The 24004-nt window shown below is 41.2% G+C and overlaps 1 protein-coding gene across 5 annotated transcripts in view; it reads left to right on the top strand.

Moving 5' to 3' along the window:
• Positions 1-24004, top strand: part of PTPN3 (protein tyrosine phosphatase non-receptor type 3) — a 183320-nt gene that overhangs the window by 37104 nt on the left and 122212 nt on the right. The window contains exon 1 of one of the 5 annotated variants that reach the window (XM_077141496.1): positions 298-899. The exons of the other annotated variants lie outside the window; for them this stretch is intronic. Within the exon in view, the coding sequence (XP_076997611.1) occupies positions 851-899 (49 nt within the window). The 5' untranslated portion in view covers positions 298-850. Of the gene's footprint in view, positions 1-297; positions 900-24004 lie in introns of those variants that run through there. 5 annotated transcript variants of the gene reach the window in all.

The raw sequence follows: 24004 nt of genomic DNA, 5'->3' as shown, positions 1-24004 counted from the left end.
AATGTGGGAGGTGGTTCTCAGTGAAGCAGCCTTCACTTCTCTCCAAGGAAGATGGTAATTGCTGAAAAGAGTATTTGCTTTCTAGTCCTTGCTTGGTCACTTGTTGTCCGGGGTTCTTTGGGTGGATTGCAAGTTTCTTTGGATGTCAGTCTCATCATCTGTAAAATGGGATAATGATACCTGCTCTGACCTCCTTAAAATGCTATTGTGATGGTCAAATGAGATAATATGTGCTAAGGTGCTTTATATGGGATTATAATGAGGGCATTGGAATCACCCCTGATTTGTGGTCCAAGGAGCAAGCAAAAAGTAGATGGACTCAAAGATCAGAGTTCTGCAGTACTGCTTTTCTCAACCAAATTGTTTTTTCTAGAACTGTCAAAGAACAGCAACTACGTTTTCCCCGGAACCACATAGCACTAATTGGAGGAGATTGAGGATTACACTCTCAATATCAGCAGAACACACTTCATTGGGTTGAAATACTCAGGGCATGAAACAAGATTTATTTTCATCGTGAAATGGTCTGTCTGCTATGCAACAACAAATTAAGCTCTGGATGACTATTCCTGTAAAACACGTCCTGTGCTTAACACTGCTATTATGGGGTGGATAGACACGGTAAAGAATCAATTAAAACTCTGACACATTAAATGGAGTTCGAAGACCTGTTTCACAGGTTTCCCCAGAGGAAAATAATCATGTTACATTATGCTCTGGAAGCCGATCGAGGCAAGATTCCTGAGACAAGTTCTGAGGTTTACAAGAGAGACTTTAGCTTTTCTATACCATTTTTGAAGTGCTATTTAAAGGATTACAGCCTTTGATTCTACATTAGTCCAACAGCAACATGGTGGAGCAAGAGGGGTTGTCATCATGCGGACATCCTCCAGAAAACTGTAAGTTCCCTTAAACATGCATTTAAGAATGGAAAATATTTCAGTGTTTATATTTTTGTCCTTTTGGTAATGAGAGCGAATATTAAGCAAGTAAAACATCACAAGGATACTGAAACTGCATTTCTTTTCTGGTTTTATAATAGAGTTCACCCCAAGAAGGGGTGTCATTGTTGGGAATTCTCTTTTTAAAAAAAAAAAATTAGCCCTAAAATTTCAAGAAGGAGTTACTGGTGGAATACATATAATGTTTGTTATTATTACTGTTTAAATTGTGTTTCTATGACAGCAAATAGGAATGGTGATGATAAGAACAATGTGTTTCTTGGCTAATTTCTGACATCTGTATACTATCTTCAGTCTCATTGCCCTAAGAACTTCTGTCTCTCAACCTGAATAAATGTAAGAGATGTTGAGGTTAAGGCAGCGCATTTTCAGAAGTGTTGCCTATAAATGAACTTTGGCGGAAATAGAGAAGCAAACAGGAGAGACGCCAGTGGAGCGTCAGCAGTATTCATTGTTGAGGAACGAGCAAGGCTTGCCGACGCCATTGGCATATCAGGAAATGGTTTGGGGGACTCAGCAAACCCCCAATTTTGTACGCTAATTCAGAAAAAAACTTACTCAATGTGAGCGTGGAGTGTAAAAGTCACGCTTTCAAGATATCTCACCGGGAAAGAGAGAAACAGAAAGAATGAAAAGGAAATCCAGAGCCTAAGGACAAGACCGGGCCTGCCGGTTCACATGTTCAGCTTTAATAGGCAGCAGGACATTTTCTGAGGAAATGTTCTCATGGTGCAGGAATCCGTTCAGCTAGGAAAGTAAAAATGTTTGACACTTCTGTTCGCCAAGTCTGTCCGCAACACTTTTTACGTATGAGAAGGTGAGAAGGGGGCAGTGAGTGAAGGCTAGGGACATCATTTTTAGCTAAGTGGACTACTCCCATAATTCTCCGGAATGCATTTTCTTTCTTTTCCTCTTTATATTGGCATCTACATCCTTAACATTCCCTCTGTTACTTGGGGAAAAAATATCCTTTCTTGTAAAATAATGTGTAATTGACTTTGTTAATGCTTTCTTAATCTTTGTAGAACGCAGGCCTCTCACAGCTACAGAGTAGGAGGCTCAGAATGTTCCAGAACCTTGGAGTCTTGTAGTCCTGCCAAGGTCCTTGGAGCTATAAGGAGAAGAGGGGAATCAGGCCAGGTCTGTGCCCTGCCCTGCACTCTGCCCTCCCGCCCCCACCAACTCACTCCCCTCAAACACACACCCCAAACGCACCTGCCTTTCACCTATGATTACCTATGGAAAAAAAAAGTTTCCACTGCTAAAAGCCAACAAAAAAAATTGACCACCATTAAATTATTCAACCTCCTCATTTGACAGCAACATCACTAAATTATTCAACCTCCTCATTTGACAGCAACATCACTAAATTATTCAACCTCCTCATTTGACAGTGAGGGGAATTTAACTGCCCAGAAAATCATAATGAGTGAGTTAAAGGCAAACCAGCAATAGAATCCAGGTCTATGGAAAACTAGTTCCATCATAGCAGTCCTCCTTTCCCATTGTCCAAAGGGGGTGGTAGGGTCTCCTTCCCCTCACCCACCTCCTATTTTAAACTTAGCTCAGCACTCATATTCTAAAACCTTACCTCATACACCACAGAGCCCTTAAGGATAAAACTGTATGCAACTCCACAAGAGTTCATCACATTCCACAGATATTTATAGAGCCCCTTTTATTTGCAGCCCAGGTACTGGGAGATCCCCAGGTGAATAAGGTACAACCCCTGCCCTCAGATATATATGCAACCTCTTATAATTAAAGGCATCTTATAATTGTACTAGGGCAGACATTTTGGAAAATGCATGTATTATGGAACAAAAGAGTAAGAGGAAACGGAGGGTTCTGTTGATACTGTAAGGAGCCAGGAAGTAACTTCGTAGGATCAATTGTGGATCCGCTCATGTAAGCCTGGAACAGCTTTGGACTTCATCCTGGGAGAAGTTGGGGAGTCTGTGAGGGTCTCTAAGGAAGAGAATGACTTGATCAGATCTATGTTTTAGGCTGGACCTTTTGAGTGAAGGAAGGGTCTGGGCCCATGGAAACCAGACATGAGGAGTTTGGTGGCCAGGTGGATGGGAGATCATGAAGAAAGAACCAGGATACAAAATCCTTGCTTGATTGTGTTCCAGTAAAGTAACTGCAATCATCTTATCCTAAATATGAACTCAGAAATATTAACTGGGATAAAAAAATGTTAGCCATAACTCATTAAAAAATCTATTTTTGAAAAGCTGAATCCCATATTTTTGCATACCCTACCATCTTTGGCATCCAGCAAAGTGTTTAAAGTAAAATTAACCTGCTGCCTCTTGCTCTGAAGATTACTCATAAAGACTTGTCTTTGAACAAATTCTTCCCCCAGGAAGAAAACCTGTTTCTGGAGAGAACAATCCAAAAATAGGTTTAGAAAAGGAATTGTGCTATGGTTTGAAATTAATACTTTTATTTTCTCAGTCTCAATTTTGGCCCTTGTAGCATTTCAGGAAACACTAAGCACCTTCACTTTTTTAAAGTAGCCAATGGGATTACTTTGTACAGAAAAGAGAAATTTGAATGAAACCAGAATGAAAATCTGATTTGCTCTATGCATGTCTAAATTCAAAGTAGCCTATCAAAACCATACAGAGCCTAACAAAACAAACTTTAGAGGTAATTCAAAATATCTCTATCATCTGAGCATATTCCCCAGTCATCTTCCCCTTGTCTTTCTAGGGTGACCCAGGACTGAGGGGTTTCCTGAGACATAGGACTTTAAGTGCTGAAACTAGAACAAAGACAAAAACAAAATCAGGCACCCAGCTTTCACATCCACCAAAATCCCTAGCAAAAGTTCCTTTTAGATGTAGGATTAGTTTCACTTGATGTCTTAGTTTTACAGAGTTGCTATCACAAATACCACCCAATGAGTTGGCTTAAACAACGGGAGTTAATCATCTCATGGAGACTAAAAGCATTGTTTCCTCCCAGGTTGGGGTTCCCTGGCTCACAGCTCTGCCTCCTGTTACAGAGCCATGTCCTCTCCTTTCTGGTTTCTCTGACTTCCATGTACACTTTGTAAGGCTTCTGGTAATCTGGATTAAGACCCATTGCCATTCAGTTGGGCCAAACCTTAACTAAAAGTAACATCTTCAAGAGGACCTATTTACAATAAATTCACACCCAGGGAAATGTGGATTAAGATTAGGAACATGTCCAAATTGAGATACCTTCTTCAATCTTCTGCACTTGGAAGGTAAAAAAATAACAGCAGCAGAGAAGAGGAGGGAGAAAAACTTGAGCATCCTTTAGTGTCCATAAATTGGAAAGAAATGCATTCAAAGAGCTAGAATGCATTCCGAACGCGTTGTCAGACTCACAACTTCAAACCGGTGTGCCATGACAATGATGTGACCATGCAGCTGGCTACAAGGGAATGTGTTTTACCTTCCAAATCATTCACTCAACAAATGCCTACCACGTGCTAGGCTCAGTGTCAAGCATTGAGGATCCAGAGATGTGCCATCCCAGGCTTGGAAATGTTCACAGATTAGAGGCCCAGCAGAGGAGATGTATTGGGCGACAACCAAGTGTAACATAATATAATTAATAACCAGAGCTCCCAGTGTGTACAAGCCAGACATTTACATGCATTATCTCCCATGCCCATAACTACACCTCAAGGTAGGTATTTATTATAAATAATAAATAAATATTTATTATAAATCATAAAATAAAAGCCAAAGCCCAAAGAAGTTATGGAACTTGTGCAAGGCCACCCAGTTAGTAATGGCAGAGACATCACGTAAATCATGATTTTAAGTGAGCTCTGCTAGGTTCCCGGAGCTCTGCCTATTCCGCTATTCCCAGATCCCTTTCAGTATGATCAGGGCTAAAACCAAGGTCATTCAGATTTCTGACCTCACTTTAGCTTGGATTAGCCTTTCATCAGAGAGTCACTGCACCTACACTCCGAACTGCCAGCAAAATTCTGATTTTAAACATTTACGCTAAGGGTGGGGATAAGGTGGGAATGGGCTAAAGCTGGATAATTATGCTTAACTGACAGACAACTGGAAACTTCTGTTAGATTTAGATGGCACACAGAGCACTTGCATCTACTGTCATCAATTTTCCTCCCCTAATTCCATTTAATGTCAAAAATATATATGTTTTTAAAAAGAAAAAAAAAATCATTAGAACACCAGAAAGCAAGAATGACTGCTACCAACCCACCAGAAACTAAGGGATTTCTGAATGACAGAAGGTAGATGGGATTGGGCTGAGAGAGAAACAGGAATGAAGAAACCTCAGCTTTGGACCTTACAAGAGTCCCTGCTTTGAAAAAGAATCATGGAGAAAGGAAGAGAAAGAATGATTGTCTGGGACATTAATTGGGGCACTCTAGAAGACAGTGTTTCTCACACTTAAGCATGCATCAGTTTGACCTGGAGAGCTTTTGTTAAAAACAGATTACTGTGCTTTACTGTATGACCCCTGAGTTTTTGATTCAATTGGCCTGGGGTGGAGCCTGAAAAGTTGCTTTTCTAACAAGGAGCCAGGTGGTGCTGATTCTGCTGGTGCAGGGCCCACGCTTTGAGAGTCACCTGGAGAAGGAGCTGAACCTGTCAGCTCTGCCCCCACGTCTTTCACCTGTGGTAAGAGGAAGGCAGCAGCCTCTTTTCCAGGTGGAAACACTGAGTGTCAATACCGAGGCCAGAAGCAGCGTAAAACCCCAGGTTCTAGAAAACTCTAGGGGGAGGACAAGGAATCCGCACTGCAGAAGACACCTACCTGCACACAGCCTGTTCCTGCCCCACAACTATGCGAAGCAGTGACTTGAGTCCTGTCTACAATCATCCATAATGTAACAGAGATTTCCAAAGTCACCGGTGAGTAGAAAGCCAAGAATTGCCAAATATTTGAGGAAAGCTAACAGCAGAGAAGAAGAGCACCAGAATGCACAAAGAGAATTAGCATGCAAGGAAGTAGAATTAATAAAACAAATACATGTTATACCACGTAAAACTAGTACCCTCAGACACACTGTAGAAGATATTAGAAACATACCCAAAAGGAATAAGGAGGAGGAAGAAGAGAAGGAAGAGTAAAAGAACAGAGGAAAAGAGACTGCATGTATGTATATATTTGGCTTTTTTAAAGGCCAATAGATATGTATTTAAATATATATATACCAATATTAAGTGCATAGCTCACCAAATTTTTACACGTGTATATGTCCTTGAAATCACCACCTAAATAAAAATACACATCCACCACTCCAGGATATTCCAGTCAACAACTCCCAAAGTTGACCACTATTCTATCCTTTATCTCCATAGATTTGTTTTGCCTCTTTATTAACTTCATTCAAATGAAATCAGACTTTATGTACTCTTTTGTGCCTGACTTCTTTTGCTCACCTTCTTATCTGGAGATCCATCCTCCAAGTAGCAGAAGTTTATTCTTGTTCGTTTATGTGTATTATTCCATTGTATGAATATATCACGTTATTTATTTTTACTAGCATTAAACATCTGCGTTGTTTCTATTTTGACTATTTTAACTGATGCAGATATGTAAGTTCTTATAAATGGATTTGGGTGAACATAATAGTCATTTATCTTGTGTATTCTTGGCTATATACCCAGGTATCATTGTTTGGACATAAGATTTACTTATGTTTAGGTTTAGTAAATACTGTCAGTTTTCCAAATGATTGTATCAATTTATACTCCCACCGTCAATGTATGAGAATTCAGATTGCTCTGTATCCTTACCTACACTATTATTAGTCCTTTTTATTACAGCCGATGAGAGGAAGGGCATCTCTAGTGTGGGTTTTTGTTTTGTTTTGTTTGTATGCTGTATGGCAGGGTCACATTTCATTCTTTTTCCATGTGAGAATCCCGTTACTGTGGCATTATTTGTTGAATTTTTTGTTTGTTTGTTTGGGAAGTGCATGGGCTGGGAATCGAACCTGGATCTCCCACATGGCAGGCAAGAATTCTATCACTGAATTATCTTCACACCCCTTCTAGTGTAGTTTTAAGTTGCATGAATAATGATATTGAGCACATTTTCACATGCTTATTCATTTGGAGATCCTCCTTTCTGAAGTAACTGCTACAGTTTTTAGCCTAATTTTTGAAAATTAGATTGTATTTTTTTTCTTGTTGATTTGTGGGATTTCTTTATAAATGCTTTGCCAGATATATGTGCATTGCAAATATTCTCTATCAGTCTATGGCTTGCTTTTTCTTTCTCAATAGTGCCTTTCAATTTATTAGTCTTTTTTATGGTTAGTACTTTTGTGGTATATCCTGTTTAAAAGACCTTTGCCCATCCCAAGATAAAGATGATGTACTGCTATGATTCCCTATAGAATTTATATTATTTTACCTTTCACAGTGTGATTTTTTTATAGCTGTGATTCATCGTGAATTAGTTTGTGTATGATATCAAAGTTCCAGTCCCTTCCTTTCCCTTCCCTTCCTTTCTCTTTCATTTCTTGTATATTCAATTGGCCCAGCATGATGTATTGAAAAGCTAATGAATTCTCCACTGACTTGAAGAAGAAAATTTGTCTAAGTCAAATGATTATATGTGGAGGATGTTTCAGTTTACTAAAGCTGCCAGGATGTAATATACCAGAAATGGGGTGGCTTTTATAATGGGGATTTATTAGTTTATAAGTTTACAGTATTATGGCCATGAAAATATCTCATTTAAGGCATCCACAGGACGATACTTCCTTTGAAGAAGGGCCGATAGCATCTGGGGTCTTCCGTCAGTGGGAAGGTACGCGGTGTCTGCTGGTCCTTCTCTCCTGGCTTCTGTTCTAAGTTCTCTCCAAAATGTCTCTGGGCATTTCTCTCTCTGTGCTCTCTCCTAAAGGAATCTGGTACAGGATTAAGACCCACCTTGAATGGTTTGGGTCACATCTTAATTGAAGCAAAAGGTCCCACCCACAATATGTCTGCCCCCACAGGAATGGATTAAAATTTTCAGGAGTGCATAACAGATCCAAACCAGCACAGATGGGTTTGTTGCTGGACTCTCTATTCTGTGTCACTGGTCTGTTTGTTTATCCCTGTACCACACTGTCTTAACTACTGTAGCTTTATAATAAGTTTGTATCTGGCAGTGGAAGCTCACAGCTTTGTTCATTTTCAATACTGCCTTGACTATTCTAGTACATTTGCTTCCATATAAATTTTAGAATCCATTTGCCAATATTCACTAAAAAAAAAAATAAAGACCCAGAGTTTGTATTAAGTTTTTATTAAATCTATAGATCAATAAAGGGGAAATGATGTCATCAATATTGTCGTTAAGTCCATGAATATTTGCTTTAGTTTTCTTTAATTTCTCTCAGCACTGCTGCATGGTTTTCAGTGTACTGGTATTATAAATCTTCCATGAGATTTATTCCTAGATATTTTCTGATTCTGTTGTTATTATAAACAATATTTTTAATTTTTTTTCTAATTGTTATTGCTCCTATGTAGAAATACAAATAAGTTTTGTATATTGTCCTGGCATTCAGCTCCTTCACTAAATTTACTTATTCGTTTAATACTTAGTAGATTGTATTAGATTTTCTTCATCTTCAATTTTATAATCCATGACTAATAGATGTATTATTATTTCTTCCTTTCTAATATTCATACCTTTTTAAAAATCACCTTTTTAAAAGTCATACATAAGGAAGTATAATTCGCATATAATAAAATTCACCAATCATAAGTGTACTGTTTAATGAGTTTTGGCAAACATATACAGTCAAGTAACCACCACCACAATCAAGTTTTAGCATATTTCCATCACTCCAAAATGTTTGCTTGCTTCCCCTCTGCAAAAAAGGATTGGAAAAAAGGTCCTATCACTAGCCCATTCATGGGCACAAAGGGAAAAATCTGAGTTAATTAGCATAAGGTTGCAGACTCTAAGTGATATAGGTTCACCAAGAAAAAGGAGAGAGGTGAAGTTTCTCTATGAAGCTGCTCCTCAATCCTGGCTGCACACTAAAACCACTGTGAAGACTCTTTTGAAATGCCAATGCCTGGAATCAAACCCCCCAGACATTTTGATTTGCTTCATCTGTCATGGAGCCCGGGCATTCAGGGTCCTTCAAAAACTCCTCAAGGTAATTCTCAAGTACAATCTGGGTTGAAAGCCATCAAGCCAAAGGAAATCATTTCTTTTTTTGGGGGGGGGGGGGGAATGGCTTTTTTTAATTCTAAAAACTATATAACAATCATCACCAAAGGAAATTACTTTTTTTTTAAATCATACATAATACTATCTCTTAAACAGAAACTATTTTCAAGGCTTCAGCCATATGCATTCATATTTTTGCACAACTGTACTTATTGCAATGAAGCTATTTTACATTTTTAGTTGCCATTTGTTACAAAATTCTTGATTATATCCTCCCATAAATTATATCCTTATATAGAGGATAGTGTTTCTGAGCGTGGACTTTGGAGTTAGACAAACCTGGGTAAAAATCTTAGATTTTTTCATTCACAAGCTGTGGATCTTGAGCAAATTGTTTAACATATCTGAACATCAGAAGCTCTGGTTATAAAATAGGAAATTTTTTTTCTCAGACCCTACTTCAAGCCTTATACAAACTTAACTCAAAATGGTTCAACAACCTAATATAAAAGCTGAAATCATAAAACATAGGATTAGATCTTCATTATCTTAGATTTGGCAATGGATTCTTAGATAAGACAACAAAAGCATGCACAACAAAAGAAAAAATAAATTGGACTCATCAAAATTAAAAACGGGCGGGCCGCGGTGGCTCAGCGGGCAAGAGTGTTTGCCTGCCGTGCCGGAGGACCCCGGTTCGATTCCCGGCCCCAGCCCATGTAAAAAACAAACAAACAAACAAAATATAATAAAACAAGAAAATGTTTAAAAATGTTTCCCTTTCTTCCTCCTTTCCTTCCTTCCATCCTTCCTTCCTTCTCTGTCTTAAAAAAAAAAAAAAAAAAAAAAATTAAAAACGTATGCACCTCAAAGGACATTATCAAAAAAGTAAAAAGACCACCTACAGAATGGGAGAAAATAGTTGCAAATCATATATCTAATAAGGGCCTACTATCCAGAATATATAAAGAACTCTTACAGTTCAGTATCAAAAAAGACATGAAACCCAATTTAAAATGGGCAAAATAATTGAATAGACATTTCTCCAAAGAAGATATGCAAATGGCCAGCAAACACATGAATAGATGCCTATTATCATTAGTCACTAGGGAAATGCAAATCAACACCAGAATGAGATAACACTTCACACCCACTAGGGTGGTCATAAACAAACACACAAACAAAATAGAATAACAAGTGCTGGCAAAAAAGTGGAGAAATTGGAACCCTCAAACATTGCTGGTGGGAAGGCAAACTGATTCACTTACTATGGAAAACAGTTTGGTGTTTCCTCAAAAATTAAACATAAAATTACCACATGATCCTGCAATTCTACTCCTAAGTATATACCCAAAAGGATCAAATATGCTAAACAATTTGCTCAATCAACAGAGACTCAACCAAATGCATGTATGTGCAATGTGTTCCTAGCAGCACTATTTGCAATTGCTGAAAGGTGGAAACAGCCCAAATGTCCATCAAGGGAAGAATGGATAAACAAACTGTGGTATATCCATACAATGGGATATTATTCAGCCATAAAAAGTAAGGAAGTACTGGGTGGTGTGACCTGGCTAGGCAGCAGAATTCTCACCTGCCATGCCAGAGACCCGAGTTCAATTTCTGGTGCCTGCCACGCAAAAAAATAAGTAATGAAGTGCTAATTCTACTATAATGTGGCTGAACCTCCAAAACGTTAGGTTAAGTGAATGAAGCCAAACACAAAAGGTCACATATTTTATGGATTCCACTAATATGAAATACTCAAAAAAGATAAATCCATAGAGGTATATTGCAGACTGATGGTGTGCCAAGGGCTGGGGAGAAAGGGAAATGGGGAGCAACTACATAATGGGAAGGGGTTTTATTTTGGAATGATAGAAGTATTTTGGAGCTAAACAGAGGTGGTAGTTGCAAAGCATTGTGAATGTACTAAATGTCACTGAATTGTTCACTTTCAAATGGTTAATTTTATGTTGAAAAGAATGTCAACTCAATAAATTTTTTAACGAAAAAAAAAAATAGCACCTACCTCAATAGCCTCATTCTGAGGATTGATAAAGCCATGACCGTAAAATGCCTGGCACACTTTTAGGCTAGCAATTAATGATGGCTCTTGTTATCATGGAAACAAAGTGGGGTTATTCAAAGAAAGGAAAGACATTCTAAGGCAGTAAATACCAACTGACCAAGGAGTTGGGAGAGGAAAGAAGGGCAACCTGATTTCAGCCACCAGAGCCATATAGAATGGAATGCTCAGGCTCACTGAGCAAACGCTCCCTTTTTTTCCTCCTTAAGTCTGAAAAACCAGGTTGACTCCTTGGATGGAAGGACACCCCTGAGGGTCTTGAATTTATCGCAGGGGGCCAGGCCCTGAGGAGAGAAGAAAAGCATTCTTGTGTCAGATGGAGTGAGGGTATCAGGCCATTTAATTTAACTGCTAAAAATAATAAGAGTAGAATTTATAGAGAGGGCTTACTGTACATGAGGCACTATTCTAGGTGCTTTAATTAACTTAATTTTATTATATCAGCTCATTTAATCCTCACAACATTATGAAGTAGATATTGTTATTATCCCCATTTTATGGATGAGGAAACTGAGGCCTAGAGAAGTTACGTAAACTTGCCCAGTGTCACCCAGTCAATGGTACAGTCAGAACTCAAACCCAGCCAGTCCATCCCAGAGACCAGGCTCTTAATTATCATTGTACCCACGCAGGTGAAGTGGGCCATATTAGTTATATTATAATGAATTTTTCATGCTCCTGATGAAGGCACCATATCATAATTTGCTCAGCCATTCCCTTTTTATTTTAGTATCTTCCTTTTTATCTGCAATCAACATCTTCATGTATATAGCTTTTCACTCCTGTTGAGTTATCCCCTTAGGGTTATTTCCCATGAGTGGCATTGCTTTTGATTCAAGGGGATAAACAACTTTAGAGTTGTTGCCACATATTGCTGTAGTGTTTTCCAAACCGGCTCCACCAGTTTGCAATGCCACTAGCAGGGTATGAGTATACCACTTTCACCACCACCTCAAGCAGTATGAGTGGAATCATTCATATAAATAAATACAAATTTGTACTATTCTTAAAAGATGTAATAGCTATAAAGTTGGAAAGCTGCCACATCATGCTTGCTGATCAGCTGTGATTCTGGAAGTTTCCCTTCATTCAAGGCCTCTTCATTCTCCAGATCAGCTCCCTGGAAGAGGAGCCATGGCCTTCCATCAGGCCTGGACTTCCAAACTGTCTGGGTAGTGAGGGGCCTACACATTTATCCCTTCATCTCCAACATGCACTGAAGGCCACAAGATTTTAGCTAGGTTTCCTCTTCCATATTATCAGCTAGCTTTCCTGCATGAATTGAAATGGAATTTGAAGCCAGCTAGCTGTCCCCAATGGTCACAGAAACCAGTGCTTCTCAGACTACTTAAACGTGGCTACAAAGTACATGGGGATTGTGTTAAAATGCAGATACTGATTCTGTAGGTCAAACACAAGGAATGGGAGTCTAACAAACTCCTAGGTGATGCTGAAGCTTCTGGTCCTTACTTTGAACTAAGACATCTTTATTCCTTAGACAAATCAGACAGTAAACAAAGCCCAGAGAATCCCTATGAGAACTCTCTAATTCTGGTCCTGCCAGTGGCAGGCTTGGTCCAGTCAAGCTCTCTTTGAGCCTCAGTTTCCCCATCTGTAAAATGAAAGGAAGCTATCTGAGTCCTTTCCATGGATTTCATTTCATCTTGGACTTCTTTAGCCAGTTCATACTATTTCCACATAACAGTTATTCGACAATTAGCTTTTGAGCTCCAAGTGTAAGCACTGGAGATGTGAGGATGAACAAGAGAGACACAATTCTGCTTTTGTGGAACTCTAGTATAGTAAGGAAGACAAGTAAATTAGAGCAGTAAGATGTTTGATAAACATTCTTTATAGAAAAAGCTCAGGGTGCTGCAGGAACACATAGAAAATCCATCTCACCCAGACCAGTGGGAATCAGAGACGATTTCCCAAAGGAAATCATTCTTAAACTGACACCTAAAGGATGCAAGGAGTGATCCAGGCGAGGTTGGGCAAGGGAAGTAGGTCTGTGTTCCAGGCAAAAGGAAAGGCGTGGCAAAGGCCAGAGCTAAAAAGAGCGTGGAGCTTTCACAAATCTGAAAGTTCATGTACACAGAACATGGAGGAGAAGTGGCAAGAAAGGGATGGGAGATGTCTTGGAATCAGAGGGTTGAGGGTTCTTGAAAGCCATGGACATGGACTTTTTTTCCCAAAGATGATGAGGAGGCACCCTTGAAGTGCCCAAAGAAGGACAGAACAAACTTGGGTTTTAGAAAGACCACTTCTGCTCCAGAGTTGTGATTAGAATAAAGAGGATAAGACTGAAGGCACAGAAGCCAATAAAAAGGCTCATAGGAGTCTAAAATAGATGATAAAATCCTGGGCCAGGGCAGTAGCAGTGGAAAATGGAATTGGATGCAGCAAGACAGATTTAGGAGGCAGGATTGACAAGTCTTGGTTAAATGTGGGGAATGAAGGAGTTGGAAAAGTATTTACTTCTTAGTGGCTTACAAAAACAAATATTTAACTCCTGCTCATGGATCTGTGAGTCAGCTGGGCTCCACTCTTTAGGCTGTAGGTAAATTTGAGGTCTGCCCTACATGCCAGTCATTCAGGGCCCGGGTGGAAGGAGCCGCAACTACCTGCGGCATGCTCCTCTTGTAACAGGTCGCAGGAGCACCAGGGGCAAGCAAAAACATGGATGCCCCCTGGCTTGACGCCACCAGCTTCTATTAGAAACTGCCAGATGGTTGCTCCTTTGTTCAAAGCAATCCCATGGCAAGTCCAAAGTCAACGGGTGCAGAAGTAGACTCTGCTCCAAGACAGAAAAAGAAGGGAGGGTAAATATTTGCTAAACAACAGTATAGTCTATCCCAGGAACTTTAAGCCTGATTCTCAGGTGGATGATGAGGCAGCTACTGAAATGAGGAACACAGAAGGAAGAATGCACTTTTGGAGTGGGGTGGGAGGAGAAAGTGGATTCCATCCTGGGACATGCTGAGTGAGGTCACCACTGAGGTGTTCAAGTAGAGGTGTCAAAAGAGCAGGTGGACAAATGGTCTTCAGCTCAGGCAAGAGGTAGGGGCTGGAGATATTTACTTGTGAGTTATCAGCTCAGAGTTGGTCAGTACAGTCATGAGGATGGATAGGGTCATCCAGGGAGAATTGAGAGTTAGAAATGGGGCAAGTCCAACATTGAACCCTCAGGAGCATTGAGGAATGGTTCTTCAAGGAAGAAATACCTATAAAGGAGACTGAGCTGTAGCCAAAAACAGCAACAAACCAAGAGAACATCGTTCCCGGAAGTGAAGGGGAAGAAGCATTTCAAGAACGAGGTAGAAGCAAGGACTGAAAAGATCCTTGCATCTGGTTTAAGAGATCAATAGAGTGGAATGGTCAGAAGTTAACTATAAGACAGCAGATGGGGACAACTGTTTCATAGAACTTAATAACCTGCCTTCTGGGACAAGGCACAAAGAAACTGAAAATGTCCTCTACCCCTCTCAAATGAGATTTATGTGACTGTTTTACCGAAGTGTAACATACAGAAATCTGCGCAAAGCTTCGGTGCACATAAGCACTTAACAAAATTTCACGAGATGAACACCCCACATAACCAGCACCCCTAAGCAGCATCCTAAAAGTCGTCTTGCATCCCCTACCTGTCATAATCCTCCTTCCCACCTGAATTCAAACAGATGCCAGCACACTGTGAGATCAGCTGGGAAGCTGGCTGAACTTGAGGTTCACCGGTTCCAAATGCAAAGTGTTCCCCACTCACTGCCCACCCCCCGCCTCCATCCCCAGCCTTATTTTCTCTTTTTTTGTTCGTTCATTCATTCATTCTATCCATTCATCCCCCATTCAATAAGTTGAACAAGTCGAGTTGAGGATCTATCTGTCATACATTCTGCAAGGGGGTAGGGGACAGAATAAAGGTGAGTTGACACCAGGTCTTGCACTTAAAAAGGCAGATGTGTCAACAGGCAATTACCATACAATGTGATAACTCTCATAATAGAGGCGGTGCTGTGTGGGAGTGGAGAGAGAGTGCATGCATGGGCACGTGGGAGCAAGCACTTAGGAAAATAATTGAGACTGTGTGGGCTGAATTAACAAGACTTCTAAGCCTTGATGGGATGAGGCAGGACCGGCTTTTGCTTTATGTCACTGTGGACTTCCCATATTTTGCTACTCGCTGCTCTTTTTAGGCAGAGGCAGTCCCACCTTTCTATAAAGTGCATCCAATCAAGAAAACCAGACCACTGACAGTGCCATAACTGAGCAACAGAGGGCACTAAAAGACTATGTGCTTGATACATACTACCTGTACTTCGCAATGCAAAAGGCAATACCTTCCTAAGAGATCTGGAAGAAAGGAGATGGGGAAACAGAGATGAAACTCAGAAAGGAAAAGGTACATATCCAGGAACACAAAGCTTCTCAGAAGCAGAGAGAGCACATGGCACCAGGCCTGTGCAATTTATCCTGTAATACTCTAAATTTTCCAAAACTCTCAATTCATATACTTTAGGAAGCATATTCCAGGATTTTTCTTGTATTTGTGCTGTGATTTAGAGGCATATTTGTGTCTATAAACTTCTTACTAACACAATACATATTGCCTTTGCATTCTCTTTCCTCTTAAATCCGAAGTTGGTGTCATGTTCCCTGAGAAAAGTACAGCAGGTTAGAGCATGGACTCTGGAATCAATCTTGGTATGACCTTTCTCAACCACTTGAGACTTTGTCTCATAATTTGTAAACTCTGCGATGATCATACACGTAACCCCCAAGGCTGTTTCAGGATTGAGTGAGTTGATGCTAATGCAGTCTTCTGAGTAGTTCCTAGCCAGGAAGGAGTGCTGGTTGATACTGGCTCTCCACCTTCTCACTCAGAAGTGCTGGTCAGCGCCCTACGAGGTGCCTGTGTGAATGAGGCCAGCAGGGCCATGTATTCTCCAGCTCTCGGAATCAGCAGATGTATCTGGTTTCGAGTCCCAACTCAGCTTTGTTATTTATGGGCGGGCCACAGTTTCCTCATTCTTTAAATAGTGCAGATAATATCATTTTTATTATACTATTTATTAAATTGAAGCAAGAATACCTTTTAAGACAGTTCAGCAAATATTTTCTGATGCCCTAAAGTGCCTTGGGCCCAGTGCTGGGTCCTGAGGAGAAAGAGACCAACAGGCAGAGCCATGTCCTGGAGGGTCTAAGTAAAGGCAGCTAGATAGTCTGGTGATCATATAAATTGCCAGGGACTATGATGAATTGAAAAGAGGAAACACTGTTAGTGGGTTCCAGGAAGACCTTTTGGAGGAGGTAAAATCTCTGTTGGCCTTTGAAGGATGAATAGGAGTTTGCCAGACTCATCCTCCTTTAAAGTCAATGGAGATGGTTTGTGGAATCAGGATTCCCAAATGGGAGGTCTATTGCACACACCAGCCAGAGATTTTCTCTTGGCTTAACTTCATAATCCCCAGGCTCATTACTTCAGCCAGTCTCCCTATTTCCTTATTCCTTTCTCTGGAGAGACACAGGGGAGGCTTAGTAGGGTGGTGAATTTGACCTTCCCTACAGGGAGAGGAGCCCAAATCACTGTAGTTGGGAAAGGATAGGAGGCCCACTCAGCCCACACAGATGAGGTGCCGGGCTAGTCCCTGTCTTGAACCCCTGGGACATGGTTCAAGACTCTGTTGCATGCCCAGCAGACTGGGGCATGATGATTCCAGCCTCAATTCCACATCTACTCCAGATGTTGTGGCTCACAGCTTCATTCTCTGCCTATGCCTGACTGAATTGGTCTTTCACATTCTTTCTCTGCCCTCCAAAATTCTATTTGCCACCTCTTCTGGGAGCCTCTGGTGCCCATCATCCCTAGCAGAGTCACTGGTACTCCCTGCACTTTCGACATGACCCTAACTGTTCCCCCAACATCACTCAGCCTTCTGGGGATCTGGCCTCCCATTGAGCTATGAACTCTTTGCAGGCTAGTACCATGTCCAAGTCATCTACCATAGCCCCAGCTCCTGGCATAGAGCCTGGCACAGAGGACCTCGCTCAGTAAATGTTTGCTGAATTGAATTGAACTGAACTGAACTGAGCCCAGAATTCTTGACTCTTTCCAGTCAATGTTTTTTTGTTTGGTTGGTTGGGGTTTTTTCTGTCCCAGCAGGAAGTGGAGGGCACAGTGGAGTAATTGGAGAGTAATGAAAGAATTATTTAGAGAGATCTGGGCAGGGTTAAAGGAGGTAAATCTGGGGAGGCACCCAGAGACTAGCCTTGTGGGAAGGGAGGTTGTAGAAGTGAGAGAAGGGAGTTGGGACAAAACCTGGTGAAGCTGAAGCTATGAGAGTGGAGCTGGCTTGGAGGCAGCCATAGCCGGACCACAGCCTGGAAGGAAGAGGGTCAGGGGACCAATGCCTGCCCTCTCTCTCTCCTCCTGCTCATCTCCTACTTTTGCCTCCCCTTAGTTGAACCCAAGTAGAGCCAGAGGCTCAAGGATCCCGGGAGCTGCAGGTCACAAAAGGCAGCCTCCCAGGAAACAGAGCAGAGTCAATCAAAGCAGAGAATAGATCTGGAGTCAGAAATGGAAAATATCCAGCCCAAGTGGCTTTCCCCAAAATATGGTCCATATTCCATGCGCATCAGAACCACTTCAGGGGTGTCTTTCAAAAGCAGATTCCCAGGCTCCACCTAGTCCTTCTAAATCAAAATTTCTGCATATGGGGTCTGGGAATCTGTATTTTCAGGACTGTCTCCTCTCCCCCAAGTGATTCTAATTCACACAAAGTCTTGAGAACCTCCATCTTGAATGGATGGTATGGGTGGTACAATAAAGAAGACTGGCAGAGGATCTCTGGAAAGTATGCCATTATGGCAATTCTGAATAAAATTTTACTCAATTCGTATCTACAGGATCACCCAAGTTAATGGGGCCTGATGATGTTGGCTCTCATCTCTGACTACCAAAGAACTAGGGACCTTATTCATTCACTCATTCATTCATCCAACATCACTGAGCCCTGTAAAGGCTTCTTGGGGACACAAGGGTGAACAAGGATCATCCCTGCCTGGGATTACCTAGGATAACCTCTTTAGATGCCATCTAGGGATCCTTCTGGAGTTCCAAAATCGTCTCCAACATATGGGGATGACTCTGCAGGGTTTTGGCAAGCACCAGCTCTAGGCAGGTTTAAACCACCACCTACTCATGACACCCAAGTACACATCTCTCCTTGAGTTCTAGGGGTACAACTGCCCACAAGACATACACCAGGGGGCCCCACAGTTCCTCCTGACCCACATGAGCCTAAGGAACTCACCCCCTCTTTATGATCATAAGCCAAGACTTCCCAACTCAGTGAGTGGTACCAGCACCCACCCTGTTGCTCAAGCAGAAACCTGGGAGTTGTTCTTGACACCTCCTTCTCCCACACCCGCAACCTCCCAGGTGGGACACCTGAAGTCACCAGACCTATCAATTTAGCCTCCTAACTCTCCAATCCCTTCCCTTCTCTAGTTTTTCACCAGCACTCCAGGTCCTCTTAATTTTCCCCATTTTTACTGCATTGACCTATCAAGCTTCCTCATTCTTTTCCAAGTCGTTGCTACCAGAGGGATCTTTTAAATAGGCTCACTCCTCTGCCTAAAATCTTCAATGTTCTCCACTGCCCAAAGTCCAGACTCCTTACCGTAGCACATGAGGCCCTTCATGTCTGACCATAGCCTGACTTTTTACCTCATTTCCTGCCATTGAACACCCTCTCCCATACACACACCCTCATAATGGCCTTACATTTACGTACTTGTTTCCCTTTCTTCGTAGAATATCCTCTCCCTTCTATTCCTGGTCAATTCCTTCTTGCCTCATCTCAAGAGTCATTTTATCCATGAAATCTTCCCTTACTCACAAGACTGGATTAATCTGTGTTCCCTCAGTATTCTCCTTTTACTTCTCGGTAGATTTTATCTCACAATCTTGTAAAAAGTTCACTAATGGTCTCCTATTGGTCTGTGACCTCCATAAGGACAAAGATCAGTTATGTCTTATTTGACTTTGTAACCCAATGCCTCAAGAGTTCCTTCCACATAGGAATGTCATGACTGCAGGGTGATGGAAATTAATAGTAATTAATATTTTAAACTTTTAACTTACGTGTGAGACTAAAGCAAAAAAATGTTTATTTGGTACAAAATTTATATTTTGACTAGTGCATTTCCTAATATAACTTATGTAGACAGCTTAATTGAACACCATAAGTACATGGAAACTTGAGTAGGGCATGAGATTTTGTTGGTTTTTCCAGAGGGATGCCCCGATAAATCCCAGAGTGATTTGAACAGTGAATAAAAAAGTATTTGCAAAGTCCCCTTTAGGGAATGGTGAGAAAGGGGGAAAACTCAACTTTCCCAAGTTGAATTCTTGATATTCTCACAAGCAGTGTGGACAACCAAAGCTATAGGCTGAGCCCCCAATCTTGGGGTTTGTTCATATGAAACTTAACCCCACAAAGGGTAGGTCAAGCCTACTTAAAATTAGGCCTAAGTGTCACCCCCAAGAGAATCTCTTTTGTTGCTCAGATGTGGCCTCTCTCTCAGCTAATACAACAAGCAAATTCACTGCCCTCTCCCTGTCTATATGGGATATGACTCCCAGGGGTGTGGACCTTCCTGGCAGCGTGGCACAGAAATCCTAGAATAAGCTGAGACTCAGCATCAAGGGATTAAGAAAACCTTCTCAACCAAAAGGGGGAAGAGCAAAATGAGACAAAATAAAGTGTCAATGGCTGAGAGATTCCAAACAGAGTCAAGAGGTTATCTTGGAGGTTATTCTTATGCATTAAATAGATTATCACCTTGTTAGTCAAGATGTAATGGAGAGGCTGGAGAGAACTGCCTGAAAATGTAGAGCTGTGTTCCAGTAGCCATGTTTCTTAAAGATGATTGTATAATGATACAGCTTTCACAATGTGACTGTGTGATTGTGAAAACCTTGCGTCTGATGCTCCTTTTATCTACCTTATCAACAGATGAGTAAAATACATGGAATAAAAATAAATAACAGGGGGAACAAATGTTAAAATAAATTTAGTACATTGAAATGCTAGTGATCAATGAAAGGGAGGGGTAAGGGGTATGGTATGTATGAATTTTTTTCCATTGTTTTTTTATTTTTTTTCTAAACTGATGCAAATGTTCTATGAAATGATCATGATGATGAATATGCAACTATGTGATGATATTGTGAATTACTGATTATATATGTAGAATGGAATGATCAAAAGTTAATCATGTTTTTTGTTTGTTATATTTTTGTGTTTGTTGTATTTTTTTTAATTTAAAAATTAATTTTAAAAAATGCTATAGAAAAAAAAAGTTCCTTCCAGGCACCATGAGTGGTGGGTGGGGGATGGGGTTAGGAAGACAGATAAACTGAATTCATAATACTCTCTTGCATGGAAAAGGATTTTGCAAGAGAGGACCGAGGGCAGATTGATTCATTACATTTGTTAATCTTGACAGAGGTTTCATTTAGTTCCACTAAACTAGTGGGGTATACTAGGCTGTGGCAGTGAAGAACAACTTCTCCCCTCAAGGTCTCTTTTACAATAGGTAGAGGGACATTATCTTAGTTGGACTCTTTCAGATTGCAAGAAGCAGCCATACGCAGGTTTCTTAGGTGCTGGAAGTAAGGAACTATGAGCACCCTCCTTAAAGTAGCCCAATCCTTTTGGAATATCACCACCAACGCAAGAGTTTCAAGTAGATCTCATGAAGGATGCAATTAAATCTCCTTGTATCAGTCACCTGTTGCCCCAATAATGCTGCCTAACATACCACTCCAGAACTCTGTCTTAAAACAACAATCTAGTCCCAGTTTGGTTCTGCTTCATATTTTTCCTTCTTTGGGGACCAGCAGTATAGATGACACATGCTCTTTTCAGGGCAGAAGCAAAAGCAAGGTTCAAGCTTACCCGCACAAGCATCTTTCAAGCCTATGATTGCATCACACCTACTAACATCCCATTGGCCAAAGAAACCATGTGGCTGGCTCCAAACTCAAGCTGGGGGATGTATGTCTACTTCCAGTAGGAGGAACCGAAAAGTTCCATGGCAAAGAACCTGGATAGAAGGAGGAAGGAAGAATCAGGGCCAATATCACAATCTACCACATTCTTCATCATTCAGGAGAGAGTTCTGTTTACCTGGTCATGTTAGAAGCAGATGTCCTTCTTTCTCCTCATATGTAAGCTCCAGCAAGTCAGGGATTTCACTGTATTCCTAGCATTTAGAAGAGTGTGTGACATATGATGAGTGTTAATCATTATTTGTTGAATGAATGAACGCCCCTTGTTGTCTCCTCCTCACATTCTTACTTCCCAAGTTTTCGCCTCTGATTGGATGGGTTTGTTACCATCAAGCATGATGCAGACTAAGGAGATTAGGCTTTGTGCAGAAATAGACCATGGGGGACCACTGTGCACTTCTGAGCAGAGGAATAACTTGTTCAAACCTGCGCCTTAGCAGAATTGACCTGTTACCAGTATTTCGAGAAAAAAAAAATGAGAGGATGCTGGAAGACCAATGGGGAGGCTATTTGCAAGAGTCTTGGTGAGAGATGAGGACGTCCTGAAATTGAGGGTAGAGCTCTGGAAGAACTTGAGAAACACAGTGGGGATAGAATGGAGAGGACTTGCCATTTGTTTGGATGGCAAGAGAGAGACCTTGGAACTGGAGTCTGGGCAACTGGACAGATGGTCAACGAATGAAGAATATGCTTGTGATGTAGGAACAGGCTAGTTGAGACTGGGACTTGTTTGGGACTTGTTGAGTTTGAAGTGATTGTGGAACATCCAGCTGGAGATGTCAGGTAGATCCCAGAAACTGAGAACTGGTCCTTTAAGCTAGCCATTTACTTCAAATATTACGCTTACATGTAATGCCCACTTAAACAAACTCTTCTAAACCTGCTGTCTACACCCTCAGAAAAAGATCAGGCAAGCAGTTGTTGTGAGTTGCCTGATTTTCATAAGTCTCTACACTGAAGAGAAAAGGGCAAAGGGCAAGAGCCTGAAACTAGAATCAGAGAGCTGTGACAGCTGCCAGGTGTGAGCACACCTTTCTCCAGAAGTTTAAAACCTGCCCAAGAGATCCCTCTGACTTTCACACATTCTATCAACAAATACTTTTTATTAGTTCCTTCTTTGTACCAGGCACTGAGTTCAGAGCTAGAGACATAGAGTGAATAATGCCAAGCCCTCAAAGAGCTTAGACTCAGTGGCAAATGGAGACTTTAAATACCTAAGTGCAGGTGCTGGGATAAGCATCCAGCAGGGGTTCAAAAGAGGGGCTCGTCAATTTCACAGAGATACTAAAGGTTCAAGGAATGTCCAGGTGCATGAGGCTTAACAAGAATAAAGAACATTCTAGATGCAGTACACGGCTAAAGCCAGGGCTAGTAAAAGGAGTAAACTAGCATAGTGCATTAGTGTTTGGGAACTGCTGAAACTTAGAGGCAGGAGGAGGAGGAGGGAGAAGGGAAGGACACAGGTGATGCTGGGCCCAGATCACGCAGGGCCTTGTACCATAGGAGCTGGAAATGTAACCAGGGTTCTCAATTCCTGAAATATTTTGTGGAAGAGTTCCAAAGTCTTGGCTCTTTTCCTTGGAAGAACAATATAACTCACTTAATCCTGATGGAGTTAAAAATAGACAAAACATTTTAAACTCCTGCATGACACATTTATGATAAGAGGCTTAAGAATCATTTGCATGGTGTTTTCTGTTTCAAGGAACCATCATTCACCATACCCCATTCAGCTTTCACAGCCATTGGGAGGCAGGTGTCACCAACGTCTCTGTAGGACAGATGAGAAATTTGGACTTGAGAGAAATCCCTAACAAATGCTTCTTGCAAGAATAATGAAAGCCTTTTTTCAAAAGGCCTTAAAGGGTAGGGTGGTAAGGTTTAACTGAAGCAGGTGTTTGTTCTTTGCTCTGGAATGTGAGAAAAAAGGGTGTTTGGCCGCCAAAGGACTCTGAGAGAATTGTATCGGTGGGGCCAGTGGTTTCCAAATGCCCTCCAGTCCATGGACAGGATGCATCATATATGCCCAGGAGCTTCTTAATATCATAGATTGTGAGGCTCTACCTGTGGAGATTTTCAGATCCAACAGGTCAAGGAACTAATTTTTAGCAAGCTTCTCAGGTGATGCTGAGGTACAGCTAGCTGGGAAATTGTCCAATGAGCTCTTTGGATAACAGGGAAAACTGAAGGCCCTGAGGTGAAAATGTGGTCCATTTGCTTCAGTACCACTGTGGGGGCTTAATGATGATGTGGTCTCCTGGACCCCACCAGAGCAACCAACTCAGAATCTCCAGAGGTGAGGTCTTGGACTCTATATTTTAAAGAATCTCCCAAGATCTTTTTTGCTCACTTATTCAGTAAATATTTCTTAAGGTCTTCTTGCTATCTGCCAGTCCTGGGATGGAGTGAGGGTACCAAACCCACAAAGTCCCTTCCCTAAAGACTCTTCCATTTTGATGCAGCCCTTTGAAAGCTGGGGTTTGAGAACCACTGCCTTAAAATAATCTGAAGTCACTGTCAGACTATAGGGGGCAATATGGAGGAGGGAATTCTTAAGGAATCCCAGAGCACACAGGGATCCCCAGGGCTCAGCAGAACTGTAAGCAGGGTAGTTTCCCAGAGAAAGAGATTGTGAACATCTTGGGTCCATGGCTAAACCTGCCATGGGAGAGTCGTGAAGTTCCTACGGTTGGTGCTATATTCAGCCTGACATAAAAATGTTCTCATATAATT

The sequence above is a fragment of the Tamandua tetradactyla genome, chromosome 2 (assembly GCF_023851605.1).
Source record: "Tamandua tetradactyla isolate mTamTet1 chromosome 2, mTamTet1.pri, whole genome shotgun sequence".
In the NCBI taxonomy this organism is placed as follows: Eukaryota; Metazoa; Chordata; class Mammalia; order Pilosa; family Myrmecophagidae; genus Tamandua; species Tamandua tetradactyla.
This window is presented reverse-complemented; position numbering and strand designations above follow the sequence as displayed.